This window comes from Triturus cristatus, chromosome 11, assembly GCF_964204655.1.
Source record: "Triturus cristatus chromosome 11, aTriCri1.1, whole genome shotgun sequence".
In the NCBI taxonomy this organism is placed as follows: domain Eukaryota; kingdom Metazoa; phylum Chordata; class Amphibia; order Caudata; family Salamandridae; genus Triturus; species Triturus cristatus.
The window spans coordinates 1,152,123,841-1,152,144,037 of NC_140594.1; the positions used below are offsets into that span (position 1 = coordinate 1,152,123,841).

A 20,197-nucleotide genomic window follows, 5' to 3' on the forward strand; every position below is an offset into this window, starting at 1 on the left:
CGATATTATCAACGAGGGGTAGCGATATTTGAAATCGCGTTAAGTATGCCTTAACGCAGGAATTTAACGTCTGTTAAATTCCTGACTAAGGCACTCCTAACATGGGGGGTGGATCGTGTGGCTTAGAGCACAGGCCCTATCATCAAGGTTATCGCCGTTTTCCATGGAACATCGCTGGAAAACCAGCGATGTTCCATGGAAAACACCGCTTTTGCTGGAATAATTATCGCCATTGCGCTATGCGTTGTTAATACAGCGCTAGCATGGCGGTAATTTCCGGTGATAGCTGGCGATAAAAATCTTCACGCTCAGAGCTGCCAGCGATAATTTTCGCTGCCGTTTGATAATATGCCCCTAAATTCCCTTGACTCGTCGAATTTATTTAAAATATGATGATGTGAGGGTTTCCTTGAAAAACATTTATCAACAGTTTACATTTTGAACCATAATTGTGTCCAGCAGAGCCATCTGGGAAAGGTTTATGGATTTATACATGATCTAAAGCTGTAGAATTCTCATATGTGGTAACACAATTGTTAATGTATTCCTTCTCTTTTATTATGTTCCTCATCTTTACTTCTATGTTCTCACACTTTGTATTATGTGTGTTATTTACTACTCTTCAGAACAAAATAAAATGAAATTAAAAGATTTTAATGTATTTCACATAGGTCTTGAATCTATAGTGGGCATTGAATTAATTTGTTTATACTACCGTTTTCCTTCACTTATTCAGATAATTAAATTAAATGAATTGCAAATAATGAATCACTTTATTGTATGACAAACCTTGCTGGGATACAGGGAGAGTGTTACTGGAATCTATCTGTATCCCAGCCTCTCTGTCTGTCTGCCTCATTATCTGTCTGTCTACTCACAGGACAGGTGACAGGACTGAAGGACATTCTGTTGCAGTAAGGTGCAGAGTGGGTGCATTGGAACTGGAAGTTCTTTTTCCTAAGTCATAGAAAGCCACACAAAGGTGCTAGTGTGGCGAACGTTTGCTCCACAGCAGCAAAGCCAAACTGGAGACTTCATCACCCAAACCTTTGATGCCGGAAGAGGAGAATTTTGAATGCTGTTTCTAAGTATTGCCTCTACTAAAGTTTTACTTATCAATACCATACTTGCATCTCCTGCACGAAAGTCTAATAATGATTTCTAAATGTGGGATTATGGTAGTAAGTGACTTTTCAGAATCAAAGCATTTAAAAATCTTTATGTCAGAGTACCTGGCGGGTCTGGAGCAGTCACAATACTGACTGGAACTCAGTGCCTTTCCTACTGAGGTGCAGGCGTTGTCCCCATCCCCATCTCTGTGGGCCCACAGGCAGGCCACTTGGGTCCAAGGGCCACAGGAAATCTATCTGGAGCACAAACACCCTGTGTGGCGTGTGTCAATAGGCAGTGATATCAGGGAACCACAGTATTCGTCACATATCACGCCTATAGGACACGTGTAGGTAAGAATCGAGATAACCATGGAAAGGAAGGGGAATGGAAATGAGGCTTCCAAAAGCAAAGAGTTGAATGACACCCTCACCTCTAAGTGCCAAGCGGCTGCTGCCCGTGCCAAGGTGCCCGCGACATGGCCCTTTACCTGCTTGAGGAAGCTCTTTTAAAGTGAGTTATCTGAGATTTGGAGTACCTTTTACTGGTCAGGCATGTACTGTCACAAACAGAAGTGGAAGGCTGAACGTCTCCTTAGACTTTGGAGTCAGGCAGAGGGAACAAAGGGACAGGGCAGTACCGTGTGGACATTTAACACATCTTGTCACATTCATATGGTGGGAAGAACGGTGAGCCATCGCTAAGGACCACATGGAGTTACCTTGGTATCCAGGGTTACAGGTGCACGCGTAACTTCCAGCGGTGTTAGCGCAGGTTGCGTTTATATGGCATGGGCTGGTCAAACACTCATTTGTATCATTGCAAAATGTCCCATTACCTAAACCAGATCAAAAATACCAAATAAAGGATTGCATTTAGGCCATAAGTTAATGACATGTAGGAAATCTTTGCTGTAAAACAGGTTTTCTCACTATGATATGAATAATAAACTAATGACTGTTATTTTTTCAGAACACTGTGTGGACAACATTTAATGGGCTACAGAATAATTATTTGAACAAGTACTGAGCAAAAAGAAATATGGTCCAGGGAGCTGGAGTGAAACACTTGCCAACACATGTCTACAACAAGACAAAGACTGCAGAGGCAAACATATGGCTGTATTACATAGCCGAAGCATTTCCCGACTCTGAGCCCCGGTGCAACCTAAACTGGGCGAGCCAGGCACAGACTTATGCAGCACACCCCTCTGCAGTCAAGGCACTATAACAGGTCTGCCTTTCAATTGGAGCCAGAAATCTGTACTCTGCTGAAGGTGTTGCAAGGTTTCCCTCACAAGCAAGTGCACTGTGTGACTTCAACTAACCGCCTGAGGGTTACGAGGGGTCTCTACGATACCCTTTTTCCAATTTAAGGGAAATAGTCAGGGGTGCACTGATTGTGCGTCCCTTCTACGTGACGCACACTCAGTATGGCCTCTAACGTCTTTTTTAGAACTCGACCCACAGCTGTAATACAACGGAAGTCCAAGGTAAAGAAATCTTCAATTTGCACGAGGCAATAGGGCCAATGAGGGAACATTCCTTTATGATGGCACTGGTGCACATTCTGTGGCAGCCGGATCCATAGTACATAAAGTGAGAGAGTGCGGCTCCTTCTATAATACCAAGGAGCTCAAACATCGAGTGCATATGCGTGTTTTGCCCCCTGGGCACTTTCAATAATACGGGCCATGTTATAGCGCCTCATTTATGCACACAGGACAGGAGGACCCACTCACCTTGGTATCCAGAGTTACAGACGCACGAGTGACTTCCCAAGGAGTTAATGCAGGTTGCATTGATGTGGCATGCAAGTTTCATGCATTCTTGTATGTCGCTGCAAGAAACCCCATTACCTAAGAAGGAACAACAAAGAGTTGAAAGAAAGGTATTCCTGTCACTCACTGGATATATGGTGTCACTAAACTGTGACATTACATATGGGTTAGAAGCGTAGTTACCCTGGTATCCGGGGTTACAGGTGCACGCGTAACTTCCAATGGTGTTATTGCAGGTTGCGTTTATATGGCATGGCCTGCTGTCACACTCATTTATGTCACTGCACGATGTCCCGCTGCCTAAAGAGGACCCAGAAAGCAATCAGAACTTTATATTAAATGCAAAACATGGCTCCAATTCACAAAGGTAAACTTAGACCAAAAGTCTCAGTGTTAGACCTGAAAACAGACTTTATCACACCTGGTAATTACCAGGTGCGATAAAATATGGCCCTCGTAGTTACTTTTTGGCTCAATTAAGCTCTCGAAAATGTTCATTAACATGCAGTATTCATTAAAAAACACATATTTTTCCTAAAAAAGTTATTATAGGCAATAATTATCACATCCAGGAAAATCAAGAAACATGCGGGCCACTTTTAACGAGGGCCATAGTGCATAAATTAACACATGTTGTAAAACATTAGATAAGTGCCAGCATTTCAGGTTTTTTGCAAAATGGGATCTTTTGTTGCTGTACGACTGTTGTTTATATTAAATTACATAAAAATAAAGCACTTTGTGTTATTTTCTTATAATACAAGTGGCCAATGATTCATTTCCACCTGTAGCAAAAAGCAATTGCTTGATTATTTGTAGCAGTAAAGTGGCAAGGGGTTGTATTTTAGAAGAATGCGGACAAACACATACACCTGCCAAACGTTTGTGGCCAAAATACCGTCTACTAGAAAATCATGAAGGTAAGAATATATAGGTAATTATACATTTACTATTCTACCAATTTACCCATCTACGTATATTGAATGTGTATATCGTCAATGTACATACATGTGGAGTTAAGAAGAGTAAAACTATACTTACTTCTATGTAGTTACCACAACAATAGTTTGGCTCTTGATATAATATTGCCTTACAGCCCGCCACAGTGAGCTATATGGGCTATTAAAGGCCCACTCCAGTGTTAAAGGCCCGAGCCGAAGGAGAGGGCCTTTAACAAGGGAGCGGGATTTTAATAGCCGGAATAGTCCAGCTATGAAGGGCTATAAGGCTATTAGAACATTCTGCCACTAGAGGGCAGAATGTTCTAACAAATAAAACAAAGGCTTCAGAGAGCGCGAGGGGATTGAAATCCCCTCAGGCTGCTGTCTGAAGCCTTTGCTCACAGCCACAGCTGTGAACAAAGAAGCATTGGAATGTTGGAGCTCCGGGCTTATACCAGCCATTATAAGCCCGGAGCTACTCCATTGTTTGCAATGGAGTTCCCAACATTCCAATGTTCTAATAATTATGATATTTCGGCAGGGTGATATTTCAATATCCATATTCTGGTAATATAGCGAGCCACAGGATATTTAGTTCAACAAGGATTGCGCCACAGGGAATAGGTTTATTGGAGCTGGAAAAGCACATATTGACACTAGTTTGTGCACAGGCCCAAGGAACTTGTAAAGAGGCTCTCTTGTGCTTGCAGGATGTCTTGTTGGTAAAGGTGCAGGAGAACCACTCATGCATTACCTTGGTATCCAGGGTTACAGGTGCATGTGTAACTTCCAGGGGTGTTAGTGCAGGTCGCGTTTGAATGGCAAGGATAATTCAGGCACTCATTGACATCACTGCAAAGTGTTCCAGTACCTGGGGTAGATCAAGAAAGTACTTGTATTTATTCTATAAGGATGAATCAAGTATAGAATAAAAAAGGAGCATCGCTGTGAAGTTACCTTGGTATCCAGGGTTACAGGTGCATGTGTAACTTCCAGGGGTGTTAGTGCAGGTCGCGTTTGAATGGCAAGGATAATTCAGGCACTCATTGACATCACTGCAAAGTGTTCCAGTACCTGGAGTAGATCAAGAAAGTACTTGTATTTATTCTATAAGGATGAATCAAGTATAGAATAAAAAAGGAGCGTCGCTGTGAAGTTACCTTGGTATCCAGAGTTACAGGCGCAGGTGTAACTTCCAACAGTGTTAGTGCAGGTGGCATTCACATGACATGGACGGACCATGCACTCATCAACATCACTGCAAAAAGACCCATTCCCTATAGAAAACAGAAAGAAAGTATGTAGGGCTATTTATTCACTTAAATCACCATAGGTACCATTTGAATCAAGTGTGAGATAACATAAATTCTACTATCGCCAACAAGTCTTGATTCACTCAAACAGGGCACCAGGGTGGTAAATCCAAACATCTCAAAGATGGCATCAGTGACCAAGCTCTCAAGCTGGGGATCTACAGAACATGGGCATTATAAAGCCACATGGAACCAAAGTGGAATCATGTGAGACAAAATGGAATTAGAAGCTTAGAGGAAGGCCAACCACACTTCTCTCAAAGAAATGGACAAACTGAATTGTCTAGGTGAAAGGGACCATTTGTTACAAACTTTGTGTATTTAGTTGAATAAATAAATGCCCTCAGTAACTTGTAAACCAAAACCACAGGATGTGTTCTGAAATTGAGCAAATTATTCCTGTGAGTTGAAATGTCCATAACAACTTTGGCTATCAATCAATCAATCAATCAATCAATCAATCAATCAGGGGTTAATAAATCATGCTACTCACCCGTGAGGGTCTCAAGGCGCTGGGGGGGGAGCAGCTCCGGATCAGTTGAAAAGCCAGGTCTTGAGGTCCTTCCTGAACGTGTGCAGGGTCGGGGAGCGTCTGATGTTCACAGGGAGCTTGTTCCAGGTCTTGCCTGCGATGTAGGAGAAGGCTCTCCCGCCTGCTCTGTTTCTGCGGATGCGGGGGACCTCTGCCAGGGCGAGGTCAGCGGAGCGGAGGTTCCTCTTGAGTACGGGGAAGGAGACTCTCTCGTTGAGGTATTTGGGTCCGATGTTGTTGAGGGATTTCTAGGCGTGGGTGAAGAGTTTGAAGGTGACCCTCCTCTCGACGGGGAGCCAATGGAGGTCTTATAGGTGTTGGGTCATGTGTTTGTGATGCCGTGTCCTGAGTACGAGTCTGGCTGCGGCGTTCTGGATGGTTTGGAGTTTGTGTAGAAAAGTTCTGTTGATTCCGGCATATAGGGCGTTTCCGTAGTCCTGTCTGCTGGTTATGAGCACGTGGGTGATCGTCCTTCTGCAATCGGGGGGTATCCATTTGAAGGTCTTGCGGAGGATGCGCAGGCAGTTGAAACTGGCGGAAGTGACGGCATTGATCTGGCGGTTCATGGAGAGGGAGGAGTCGAAGATGATGCCGAGGTTTCATGCGTGGTCTGTAGGTGTGGGTGGATTCCCGAGGGTGGAGGGCCACCAGGTGTTGTCCCAGGCAGAGGTGCAGGGTCCGAGGATGGGGACCTCGGTTTTCTCTGAGTTGAGCTTCAAGCATATGTCTTTCATCCAGACTGTGACGTCCTTCATTCCTTCATGGAAGCAGATTCTGGTGTCTTCGGGATTCTTTGTGAGTGAGAGGATGACCTGGGTGTCGTCGGCGTAGGATACTATGCTGAGCCCCTGCTGTCAGACGATGGTGGTGAGGGGGGCCATGTAGATGTTGAAGAGCGTGGGGCAGAGCGATGATCCTTGGGGTACTCCGCAGTTAATATCGGTGGGTTCTGAGAGGAAGGGAGGGAGTCTGATCCTCGGGGTTCTGCCGGAGAGAAAGGATTGGATCCAGTCGAGGGCGGCTCCTTGTATCCCCGCATCATGAAGTCGGGCTGCGAGCGTGCGATGTGAAACGGTGTCGAAGGCTACGGAGAGGTCTAGAAGGATGAGGGCCGCAGTGTGTCCCTGCCGAGTAGCCTGCGGATGTCGTCAGTGGCGGCGAGGAGGGCGGTCTTGGTGCTGTGGTTGCTGCAGAATCCAGCCTGGGAGGCGTCTATGATGGACTTCTCTTCGATGAAGGCGGTCAGCTGGGCGTTTACGAGACTCTCTGTGACTTTGGCCGCGAAGGGGAGGAGAGAGATGGGCCGGTAGTTTTTCAGGTCCGTTGGGTCGGCTGTTGGTTTCTTGAGGAGGGGTTTAACCTCCGCCCGCTTCCAGTCGTTTGGGAAGATGCTGGATCTGAATGAGGCGCTGATGGTCCGTCCTAGTTTCGGTACAATGGCGGCGGCAGCCGTGTGGAATATGTGCGGTGGGCAGGGGTCCGTAGGGGCTCTTGCGTGGGTTTTCTTCATGGTCGCGGTGATGTGTTCGACAGTGGCGGGATTCCAGGTCATGACGGTTGGCTTATCGGCAGCGGTTAGGAGGGGGGTGGTGTCCGGCATCTGTTCACTGAAGTTGTCGTCGGGGACATTGATCTTCAGATGGAAGTAGGAGCTGAGCTTGTCGCAGAGTTCCTGGGAAGGTGTGACATCCGTCGCTTTTCTGGGGGGTTTGGCGAACTGCTGTACGATGATAAACAGTTCTTTGGCGTTGGTCGCCTTGGTCTGGACTTTGTCTCTTATGAAGGTCTTTTTGGTGTCTCTTATGCACTGGTGGTATTCCTTCAGGGCGCTTCTGTGGTTGTTCCGTGATTCCGTGGGTTTCTGGTTTTGCCAGGTTTTCTCTAGGTGTCTGCAGCAGCGCCTGGCTTCTTGTAGTTCTGTGGTGAACCAGGCGGCCTTCAGAGTGCATTGTTTGGCGGGGTGGCGAAGAGGTGCGAGCTTGTTGGCAGTGAAATTCTTTGGCTGCGGAGTTGGTGTCGGTCGTGGTGCTGGGGGGGTCTTGTAGGAGGGTGTTGTTGTTGTGTTCCTCTCTGATCTTGCTCCAGTTCCTTTGTGGCGGGCGTGGGGCGGGCGCGGGTGCGGTGGTGGTGATGAAGGTGAAGTGGATGCAGTGGTGGTCTGTCCAGAGGGACTGGGTGGTGTGGCTGAAGCAGATTTTGTCCCTCCTGCGAAGATGGGGTCAAGGGTGTGTTCAGCTCTGTGAGTCGGTGTGTTGACCAGCTGCTTCAGTCCGAGGTGGCGAGGAGAGTGGTGGAGTTGGAGTCGTTGCCGTTGTCGAGGTGGAAGTTCAGGTCCCCAAGTAGAATGTAGTTCATGGAGGTGATGGCGTGGGGCACGGGGAGCTCGGCGAAGGTAGTTGCGGACTGGGTGAGAGGTCCCGGCGGTCCGTAGATGAGGGTGCCGTGTAGCGTGGTCCTGGGGCTGGTCTGGATCTGGAAGTGGAGGTGGGGGTGTTGGAGTGGAGGTCACTCATGCTTGAGGTGGAGAATTGGAGGGGAGTCTTGTGTGCGATGGCGAGTCCTCCTCCTGGGCAGTGGGGGCAGTCCTTTCTCTGGATCTTGTAGCCCTCTGGGATGGCAGTGGCGATGTCGGGGCAGGAGGTGGCGTTGGTCCAGGTTTCCATGAAGAAGGGGACGTCGGGCGAGAGGGTGTCAATCAGGTCCCAGATCTCTACGGTGTGTCAGTGCAGGGAGCACACCTTGAGGAGGATGCATGTCAGGGTTTCAGCAGTGCGTGCATCCGGCGGGCCTTCAGCGGCTGTGGGGGCTTTGTCGATGGAGAAGGATCTACGGCAGGGTCTGCACGAGAACTGTCTATGGATGGTGTTCGGCGAGGATCTTTCTCAGTTGGTGTGTCTTCCGGGATTGAGTGCGTGGAGGGTGGTGGAATTGTAACGGTGGGGCCTAGGATAACCAGGGTTCATGGCGCTGGCAGCGGTCGGGACGCTGACGGGCGCAGACGGGCTTGCCTTAGGCGCTCCAGCATCACGTCTGCTGCGCGAACGTGCAGCGGCCGCCATTAGGAAGAGGAGGGGGAAGCGACGATCAGCTGGGAGGCGGCGGGACCGCAGGTAGAGTAGCGGTGGGAAATGGATGCGGGGAGACAAGCTTAGCCATAGAAGCAGAAGCAGATTAAACACAATAAAATTACACAACCGTATCGATTAGCCCACAATGAGAAAAATATTTACACTTAGGCAGAGGAGACTGGCACGTTGGGGACTCGAACCCTTCCCAGGAGGTGGTGAGGAGGCTCGACGGTGGAGAAATGTGCGTGGAGCTGCTGGGGAGAGTGTGTCCTCGACCAGAGTCAAGGGACTATCAATAAAGTCCTAGAATTTCTTCATTTTGCTGGGAGCCACCTTCAGGTTTCACTGGAGCAACACAGAACAAATCCCTTTAAACCTGTCCTTAACAAGCACTAGCAACCCCAGTAGCTCTGGCTATTTCAAAAGTGACAGTGAATCTTTTCTTATTTGCAAGTTGGTGTGTGTGGCTGTGTGGATGGGTGAGTGGGTGACTGTGAGATTGAGTCAATCATTTCATCTATAATTGAGTGCACGAATGAATGGCTTAATGGGTGAATAGATAAGCCAACAACATTCAGCTCTTCTTGAAAATCTTCTCTGCTCCAGACATCTATGCCTCACGCGCTGTCTCACCTCATCCATACCTGAATTTTCTGCACCCTCCTGAAACCATTGAAACCCTCCCAGCACCCACTGAAACCCACCAAGACCAAATGCCTCATATTGGCTAAGAAGAACAAGCAAACAGCTAGTCCAAACCTGGTTGAGGACAGGAATATGTACAGATTTGAACTACAATTTTCATTCAACCCTGAGAACTGATGCATTCAGAGATTACTTGAGGGGCTTCAGAAGTAAACAAAAGATCTAAATCTGGCCACTCACAATTAGAACAGCATATTCTTCCATCAAACGTGACACTTCCTACTGAACACTTCCCACCTGAAACCCTTAATTATCCGCTCATGGCGGAGTTCAGTATTACCACTAAATCCAGATGTGCAGTTACAGATATAGCTTCCAATTGTATTGGTGCAGGTGGCATTCAAGGAACACGGATATGCACTGGAGCACTCATTAACATCTGCAAGAGAAACATAGTAGTGAGTGTGTCAGCAGTATACAGTATTGGATTGGACTTCAACCTTTAGTCTTGCAATGAAAAGGTAATTCAAAAATGATAATACATTTAATTTCAGATGACCCAATATTATATTCTACTGAAGGAATGTGCTGCAGTCCATCTCACAAGACATATATTATTAAAAATATATCATATGGAAGACTACAAATCCAGTATAACTGTTAGTCTCCAATGTTCTTATTACAGATGAATTTTGATGCCTCAAGTCACCTGTAATAAAAGAAGAATATAGCTGCTGAACGGGAATAGCCTATTACAGTTTAGTCGTGACATCATAAGGCCTTCTGCCAGCGCAAAGTGTCAAGGCAGTTAAGATGCTTCACTACATCTGCAGGTTAAACAACAAAAACAAGTACTGCTTTTGCAATCTCATGATCTGTTTCCTAAAATTACTTTTTTTGCACACAGTACAAGAAAGATAACATATCTCTTCATGGCACTACTCATTCTGATATTCTACCTTTTCAATCTGAGTTACATTAAGCTGATTCAAACATACTGAGTCTTTTAAACCCCAACGAATTTTAGAGATTTCTGGTAAGAGTGATGCGGTGACCATATGGTATAAGGAATACAATTCTCTCTGTCTAAGTTTAAAGAGTATTACAACTCACTTTGGAGTTCTGTGATCTTCCATGACCTACCCTCTATCTGGTCACAAACTCCTTGTGAATTGCAATGCACTTATAACGTACATCAGTGGTACTTTACCCCATATATAAATCAGTCCAAGCAGCAGGGCATGTACTATTACCATTGTATCATATACCCAAGCTTTGTGGAATCTCTTTCTTATGCCATTTATAAATTTCCTTAACTCTTCATATCCTTCCTCGTCCTATACCTTATGTGTTGAGGAGGAATCCAACCCTCCACAGACATACACACAATAGAAAAGCTGTTTTCTCAATACAAATTCTTTTGAAGAATGCATTTTCTTTACTATATCTTGTCGTGCCTTGCCTCTAAAAGGGCTTGTCAATAAGGAACGGTATTACATCAGTTCCTTTTTTCTTTTGACACCTATCTTTGGATGGGTTCCCCTTCTTTGGCAGATTCAGGGCTTTTTTGTGTTCTTTTTCATTCACATGGATTAGAGTCTACGTTTGCGTTTACACTCCCCTCAACTTTTCTTGTGGTGATTGTAGATGCTGCATGAGATAAATAAATATAATTAAATATCTGAAGAGACCCAATCAGTTTGTAGTAGTCTTCCCATTCAAGATGGAGAAACTTCAGCAAATCTTGGTTCTAGCACATCTAAAGGAAGTCCTGTTCTCAAGTGACCTCTAAGGTGCCTATCTCCTTGTACAAGTTCATGAAGCACATCACAGATTTCTGAGGTGATGTGTGAGAGAAGACGGTGGCAGTTCTGCATTTTCCCATTTGCTTTTAAGTCATTTCTGTGTGTTTACAAATATCTCAGCCCCATTGATGGTGATCTTGCATGGGGAAAGGAAAATGGCTCATCCTTACCTGGACAATGTCCAGATTCATGCTCATCTTAGAGCAACTTCTTTATCACACTAGATGTGCCATCGAAGTTCTTCAAACACACAGCGTTTTCATCAATCTACACAAATCTCATACACATCCCTTTCAAAATATAGAGTGCAAAGGAGCCTGATGCCGACCATACCCTGGCATTGTATTCCTCAAACCTGAACACTTGAGGCAGAGAATGGATCCATTTGGGGAGACAGGATAAGGAGTTCATTAGTAACAAGAGAAGTGCTTTGTTATGTTTGATCTTTTATCCAGATTCTTATGGACACCTTCATGTTTCCCTAGCTGCTTTAGGCAGCATGCGCATTTCTGATGCCATGGGTCCTCTGATTTGACACATCCTAATGCACTGGAATCTAGCATCAATGAACTCTGAGATCACCATTATGGAGAAGATTTGTCAGAAACTCCATTGGTGGCTTCAACTAACCAATCTATAGTGGGGGTCTCGCTCTGCCGTCCTGTAGTGATCACTCAGTCTTGGTGGGTGGGAGGGTAGGTTTGAATCAGCATCAATTCTGGGTCATTGGTTGCCACAACACCAGAGTCTTTCATCCAGCTGAAAGAAATTGGCTGTTATTGAAAAGGCTCCTATGGTCTTTGCACACGACCCCACACGTCAGGAAGTCTTGAATTGCAGGGAAAATATGCCAGCCAAGCAAATATAAATAGACAGTTCAAGACGGCTCTCGGTTCCTGAATCAATTGGAGCTCAACATTCTTTAATGGGCAGAAAGACGGGTTCTTTCTCTTTCTGCCATTCACATCCAAGGAGTGGACGATCCAGAGGGAGACAATTTATACACTGTCTTCCCTTCATCACTAAAAATGACCCTGCTGATCTTCCAAGAGGCCTGTAATAGGTTTGGTAACCCACTCATCAACCTTTGTGCAGCTAAAACTAAGGCTCTGCCTCCACAGATTTCCTCCTGTTTTCACCTGAGGAGGAAAGCCGTCCTGGCCCTTGGCCTCAGAGACTGTAGTTCGCTTTGCCTCCTTTTCCTAAGATTCATTGTCTCTTGTCCAGAATGTGGAGTGAGTGTGTGATGGTAGTAATGCTCTGCCTGGTGTGGCCCAGTAGAACCCATTATGTTGTCCTATGGCCAAATTCTGGTAGTGTATTCTACCAGTTGTCCTGTGTACTCTTTTCTGTCTTCTCTTGGATGAAAACCTCTTTAGGGCACCAGTGACTCTTGCCTTGGAAGTTCAAAACCGAGACATCAACAGTTAGGCCTTTCTTTATCTCTTTCCTTGCTCCGTCATGCTTTCCATAGATTCTTCATAAAAGGGGCTTATAATTGCCTTCCTCTCAAAAGAATATTATTATTTTTTGATTCTCACCTCTTCAATGTGAACCTTAATTAGTGCTTCTGTTTTTACAGGATTATCACTTCGGTTACAAGGGGCTGCTATCTGAGTCTTCTGAGAGACATGGGGAGATCTTCCTTCAAGTGAGACCAACTTCGCCCATGCATCCAACAGGAGATTTCCTTGTTACATCCCATAATTGTAGAGCTTGAACCTCTTGTACTTAGCACATTATAGACATCATTTGAGCCTTTGGAGGATATTGTAGATGATTTTACAACATTTCTTTCACTATAGGCATTCTTTTTGGTAGCAGCCACCATGGCAAGGTGTCTAGGTGACTTCAGCTGTCTTCCGCACAAATGGCCTAATTTACAGATATTTTTCTGGTCACATGGCACTCCGTTTGGGTCCATTGCTTTTCTCAAATGTTAATTTTTCTTTTCATCATGGTCCGGACACAATGGGTTTTTTTTTTCTCCAAAAGCCTTCATCAAAGGCACAATGATGCTTATACTTGAAGGAAGTGCATACACTTAGTGGATATCAAAGCAGATTTGTTTTTTGTTTTTTAACAGATCTACTGACTTTTACCTGTAAACAAATGTGTTTGTTAATCGTGGTGCTACCCAGAAAAGTTACAAATCTCAACTTCTACACTCGGCCTCTGGATGAGAGCAGTTATCTGTAAGCCAAATGGTCAGGCTGCAATGTCTCGTGCAGCATTGAGAAATGCTGGCCGTGGGGACATGAAGAATGGCTTCTTCTTGGGCAGAATTTGTGGGAGCATCTACTTCAGATATCTGCTGAGCTACTACATGGACCGCTTGCTCCTCTTTCCTTTCCCACTACAGTCATGATGTGGCCTTCTCTGACGTAGATGTTGGCACCTGTCAGTGGGACCTTCTGCATTACCAGTTCTTGCTCCCTTCCTGTTTTTGGTATTGCATGAGGATTAGGTGTTGATTTTGTTAGCAATGGTACGAGCATGAAGTGGTGTCATAATGATCCTTCCTTAGGGGTCATGCTAGAGGTGGGGTGTGATAAGGAATGATAAAAAAACATACTTTTTCTGAAGGAATGTAATTTTGGAAAAACAGCTTTTCTATCTGGTGTCTGTATAGGAAGGGGTGGCCTCCTCCTCACATGAGGATGAGGAATAAAGAATAAGAAAAATGAAGATGAACAGGTAAGTAAGCTAGTGGATTCTCTGTGGATCCTCTTCACTGACTTTCTCTGGTACCACGTTTATTACTCATTGGCTCATACCCCAGGTGTGGCGATGCTGCATTTGTCTCCGTCTCTCTGGCGTAATTTTTAGAATTCATTAAATCATTTATAACACTCATTAAATTCGAACCTTAGCTCAGTGAATCCAGCCCAGCTTTCTATCTCCCTCTATTCCCCTCTCTGTGCCCTCTTTCCTTCTCTTTCAGTCCGTCTCTGGTGCTCTCTCTCTCTCTTAATCTCTTTTTTCTCTGGAGGCATCTCTCTCCCTCTCTCTCTTTCTCTTTTCTGTCTCTCTCTCTTTCTCTCTCTGTCTCTCTCTCTCTCTCTCTCTCTCTCTTTCTGGTGTCATTGTGCAGCTCTCTTCTCTCTCTCTCATGTCCCATATTAGCACTTGTTGAATTATAGTCTTCACTCATAGACCCCCACCTCCGTCACCCTTTCTCTTATTCTCTCTCCTTCCCTTTCACTCTTTCTTTTTTCTCCCTACATTTGTTTTTTTCACTCTTGTTTTCCATGGTATACCATCTTAAGACGATTAATAAATCTTATCCCTAGCAGTGAGATCCCCCCTTTCTCTTCTTGCCTCCAGGGTTTCATTCTAAACAATCAAGTAATCATTATAATCTTAACTTTTAGAACGTTCCTTTGCCACCTTCCCTTTCTGGCATCATTATAAACAATCATTGAATTATCCCCTAGCTCTGTAAGCCTTTTCTCTGTTAAGCACACATGTTCATCCTTGCCACTAATAAACAACATTGAGTTGTGCCTCTATCTACCTACAGTGCTCCATTACTTAAAGAATTTATAGCATCACTTTATAATTACTCTAAACAAAATTAAATTAATCCAATAGAACCTATACCATGAAACCCTTGTACCACTGTACGCCACTAACCTCCACAGCTGATTCCATCCCCTGTCAGACCGACAGGACACCGGCCGCAGCCCGCGCTAGCACTGCAGTTAACTCCAGGGTAGCAGCCTTGTATACAGGGGTCAGGAGGGACGTCACAGAAGCTACCTGAATAATTGTTTTTACAGACACAAGCAGATACCTGTAGAAATGGAAACATTAGCATTAGTCCTCCTCAAATGTATTAATCGCACTCTGTTTTCCTGAGGTACTGCAAGAGCGTGCGGACTCGTGCCTGTTTGTTTTTGGATCACTCAACCTCACGGATGTCAATCAAGGGCAGCCGCGGTCAAGCAGCTTCTGTCATTGGTGTGATCTGTGGCTCCCTGGGCCAGGTCCTGTTCACCCCAGGTCCCCCTAGATGGCACTCTTTGCCATCTCCTTACTCCTCACCAAAAATGAGGACTGGCGAAGGACAGACAAAGCATCAATTCTGTGATGTCATCAATGATCACATCAAGCATGATGTCACTGCTGCTAGACCTAGCATATTGATCAATCTACCTTCATACTCTTTCTTTTGGAATTTGTCAGATTAATGGAGACATCCCACACAAATTAGCTGCATCCCTGTATGGATCAAGCATTTCAATTTTAAGGATATCAAATACCCTGACTTCATTGCAGAACTCGTGCAAGTTTGGGATTTTGACAGTAATAGCATGAAATATAGTTTTCCCCTAACAGCACATTGCAGTTAAAACAATAACCATGCTGATTGCAAAACGTGGCGCTTGGGCATGAGAAAGAAACGGAATGTCCTCATCCTTAAAAAAAGTTGAAAATCTGCTCCCAAAGATTTCCTCATATAAGGCTGGAAAGATTCTCTAGTCACGCATTCCTATGCTTACTCTAGGAACACTCTTGAGAATTCCTACCTCTGCCTGTGCATTCATATTTCCATTTTGTATAATTCTAAATATGCCTGTTTTCAGCCACCCTCTTGGTTTTTTTTTCTCCATAGGGAAAGTCTTCCTTCCAATGAGAAACACCTCACTTTTTTCATTTCCACCCACCAAGTATTGAGATGCAACCCTCCTCTTCTCACTCTGTGAAGGGATTTACTCCTGTGTGTGTTTACACTCTTTCTAGGACCACCATGCCTTACACCCCAACTCTCCACTCCTTGCATGAGATTCATTCCCACAGAATATTAAGCAAGCACTGGTGTAGTAATTCAAGGGAATAAACACATTTACAAGTGCAAGGCATTCTATTGGGAATACCTTGCTTTTATAAAGCTTACCTTTTGCATCATAACAAACACAGTTTAATTTGATGGAGGCTTCGCTCCCACAGTGCCCAGATACCGCTAGGGGTGACAGTGATGCACTATACAAATGCAGATTGATTGAAATGCACATTACTTTCTGATTCAGATCCGTCTTGCCCAACTTCAACCTCTGCACGGGCAGAGAGCTGGCTTCATTCTAGCAATGATGACACAGGTTACCCATGTCCACTTCAATTCTACACACATATATATACTCACAAAAAGGGATGACCCATTGAATTGTGTTTTCACAGTGTAGTCACACTGGTCACTGAGAGCACAGGCACAGAGAAGGAAGGTGGGTTGGAAAACTGAAGACCGGTTGTTGGAGCCCACGGCTACTATTTGCAGTGTGATGGGAGATACACCGGTCGGAGCCCAGGACAGCACTCCATTCTCTGGAGGATAAGATAAGGAGAAGGGTTACCAAAAGCAGTTGTCCCTACATCTTATCAGATGAATGTCAATAAATAGTTTGTTTTTTAGATGAGCTGAGACAATTTGGAATAATTGGTTCAATATGTTTTCCAATTCTTGAGGAATTTGGTCTTCTAAATGCCTATTGTGGGCAATAACTAAGAAGGCTCAAGTGACTGGGTTTGAGATAAGCTCAATAGTGTGCTTACAGAAGTACCTGCCGGCCTGGCTTGAGGCCACTAGCAGAAAGTGATGCATGTTGGACTCTGCCTAGGAGTTGCTCATAAATAAAATAATGGGAATTACACGTAAAACATCACAAGTCTTGTTTGATCAACATAAAGATACTCTGTATTGCTATGGAAACTAGTTCCAAGCTATATTCCTAGACAAGAGAGTCCTTCCAAGGATCAGCCGAAGACCCATGATGCTCCTCTGTCCATACTGTTCGAATACTGTCAGACTCATCATTGTCATCACCACTGTCATGGTTATCATCATCCTAGCCATGGTCCGCATTGCCATCTTCATTACCGGTTTCATCATCATCGACATCCTTGCCATTGTCCTTACCATCATTATTTTCATCATCACAATCACCACCATCAACATTCATATCACTTCAAACATCATCAACTTCATAACAACAAAGCGTAGGATCATCATTGCACCAACCACACCATTGTGATGATCATCATCATCGCAATCACAATCACAGTTGTATTCCTCATCATCATCATCGCTCTCTTCACAATCATGATCAACCTCCATCACCTCAATCGCTGTCATCATTCGCCGAGCAACAATTGCCATCATCATCATAACCATCATTTGCATCGTTATCAACATCATTGGCAACCTTATCTCATGCATTATCATCATTTGCATCATGATCATCATCATAACTATTACCACAATCATCCTCATCGCCATCACCACCTCCTTCAAGATCATGAATGTCTGCATGAACATCATCATCACCACTACCACCATCACAAATGCCATCATCATCGTCACCACTACCACCATCACAAATGCCATCATCATCATCACCGCTACCACCATCACAAATGCCATCATCATCGTCACCGCTACCACCATCACAAATGCCATCCTCATCGTCACCACTACCACCATCACAAATGCCATCATCATCATCACCGCTACCACCATCACAAATGCCATCATCATCATCACCACTACCACCATCACAAATGCCATCATCATCATCACCACTACCACCATCACAAATGCCATCAACATCATCACCGCTACCACCATCACAAATGCCATCATCATCACCACTACCACCATCACAAATGCCATCATCATCACCACTACCACCATCACAAATGCCATCACCATCATCACCGCTACCACCATCACAAATGCCATCATCATCAATAGAATCACCCTTATGCTCGTCAATGTCATTTTCGTCATTCTGCTCCTCAATGTTACAACTGTCATCATAGTCGTCATCACTGCCATTCCAACCATCATCAGAATTACCAGCACCACCATCATCAACACCAGCTACAGTGCTGTTATTACCATTGTCGACACCATGCTCTCCATCTTCACTCAACTTGTTGTCTGCTTTACTGGACACAAATACTTCTTTGCCCAATCTTACCTTTTCTAGTGTGTTGTCTCCTCTAGTTTGATGAGTTATCTTTTAGTCATGCCGGCAACGTTTGCAACCAAATGTCTAAAGGTTGGCAGGTTGACAAATACTAGTTCTAAGTACACTCTTTATGGCTACAATGCAGTGAGATGATCAAACATGTTAAATTTAATGTATTTTTACAAAGTGTAAAAAATCTAATTTCGTCTATATTGTTACTGGGCCAATGCCTAGGATACCATCAGCACATGCTCCAGTAAATAAGTGAAGCATGCACAAAATGGCAGGTGTGAGAAATGAGTAAAGGAAAATTGAAAGGCAAAAGTGATGGGTGCTAGAACTGCCAACACTGGTTCCATTACTTTAAAAATAGGGACTCCACACAAAATAAACTATTGAAGAATGTGAGTGGGCTGTGTAACATTGTTCCTCAAAGATCATGGATGTGTCCTCAAATCTAGGCTACATGTGGGGATGTGCACCCTTGTTTCGATAAGCAGGACAGTCCACCAAGCATCTTCATCGATGCTGTAGGAAAACACCTCTATGTCTAGTCATCAATTGTCACACTGGATCACAACACTTGCAAAGAGCTGAGCTGTAGAGAGCACCCTGGCAGGTCCTTACCAGTGAGGTTGAGCTCAGTGGATGTGTATGGAGTAAATTTGACCCCCGTGCCATTGGCGGTGTATGTCACTTCTACACGTTGCCCTCTGTAAGCCGTGATGGAAGCATTCCCGATTATAACTGGTGGATATTCATCTGAAACACAAAGCATTATCTGTGACTTATCTGTAACATGTATATTGCAGACATGCTGACAGAAAGAACTGTAGACAATACAAAGATATAACATGTACCCCGTGTGTGACCGCACATATTACATCACTCATGACATGTTTAATGACGTTATTGATGACCTCACTGATAATTCTGGGCAGCTAAAACCTAGTAAAGAGGAGACAATGAGACAGAGGGAGAAGCGACAGTGAAAAAGTGATAAAGCAAAAAAATGGGTATGAAGCAAATGCAGTTAAAAATAATCTAATGGTCTCATCAGGACAACTGCTGTCCTTCAGAAGTACAAACCGGGGGCAGATAGCACCTTGTAAACAAAATCTGAGCCCTCCTTATGAGTTCAGGGCTAAATTCCTATCCCTGTGCAAAGGAATGTTTATACAGGGATCGAAATTATGAGTTGTGTGATGATTGTAAGACCCTCACACTTTTCCCCTGATAAATACTGGCAGGTCAATCCTGCTGACATGTATCAATGGAATCGACCAAGAAAAAAACAAAACATGTGATATTCAGTGTGTTAAAAACAGATTGTGCATGTTATACCTTTTTTTCTGGTTTATATATCAGAATAGGTGGAATTTACCACATGTCGCAAATATTTCACTCTGAGGATGTGGTATTTACCACGTGTGGTAGGTGCCCCACCCTATTCCCACTAGGGGTGGGCAGAATTTGCCTAGTCACACTACGCAAACCTCCGCAAAATGGTAAAAAATCTCCGCCAGCACACAGAGTTCCGCAAACACGTGGAATTGTTTGTTCCGCCCGTTCGCGATGCTTTTTTCCTGTTCGCGAACGCTGTTTGCATGCTCAGGGGGAAATATCTCACGATCACGCAGTTTGGAAGCGCGAACAAGCAAAAAATCCGCGAAGCTGCAGATCGAGGAATTTTTGGCAATTCCGCATTCTCCGCGGGACGTGAAATTACCCAAATTCCGCGAGCGGAACGGAATTTACCACCCAGGCCTAATTCCCACAAACTGTAATGAGGGACTCCTGTCTTGTAATGCAAAGTCGACCTAAAAGTTAGTGTGGCATCTATGTAAAACAACATAGCAGCATGAGACAACTACTAGAAGTTTGAGTCTATTTGACATTTTTGTTTCCAAAGTGGGTCTGCTGGAAAGGCCCCTCATTGTATCTGATGAATAACCAGATGGGATACAATGTATAGGAAACAAAAAAGGCTCCTGGCCTCTTAACTCTAAAATCCAGCCCTGCAGAAAATCCA

At 44.6% G+C, this 20,197-nt stretch overlaps 1 protein-coding gene across 1 annotated transcript in view; it reads right to left on the reverse strand.

Annotated features, from left to right (window-relative positions):
- LOC146788620 (uncharacterized) overlaps nucleotides 1-20,197 on the reverse strand; it is a 447,327-nt gene that overhangs the window by 132,099 nt on the left and 295,031 nt on the right. Inside the window, exons 21-28 of the mRNA XM_085635787.1 lie at nucleotides 18,793-18,927; nucleotides 16,341-16,519; nucleotides 14,831-14,990; nucleotides 9,730-9,828; nucleotides 4,992-5,108; nucleotides 4,789-4,905; nucleotides 4,586-4,702; nucleotides 3,074-3,190 (exon numbers count right to left, since the gene is read on the reverse strand). Coding sequence (XP_085491913.1) covers nucleotides 3,074-3,190; nucleotides 4,586-4,702; nucleotides 4,789-4,905; nucleotides 4,992-5,108; nucleotides 9,730-9,828; nucleotides 14,831-14,990; nucleotides 16,341-16,519; nucleotides 18,793-18,927 — 1,041 coding nt within the window. The remainder of the gene's footprint in view (nucleotides 1-3,073; nucleotides 3,191-4,585; nucleotides 4,703-4,788; nucleotides 4,906-4,991; nucleotides 5,109-9,729; nucleotides 9,829-14,830; nucleotides 14,991-16,340; nucleotides 16,520-18,792; nucleotides 18,928-20,197) is intronic.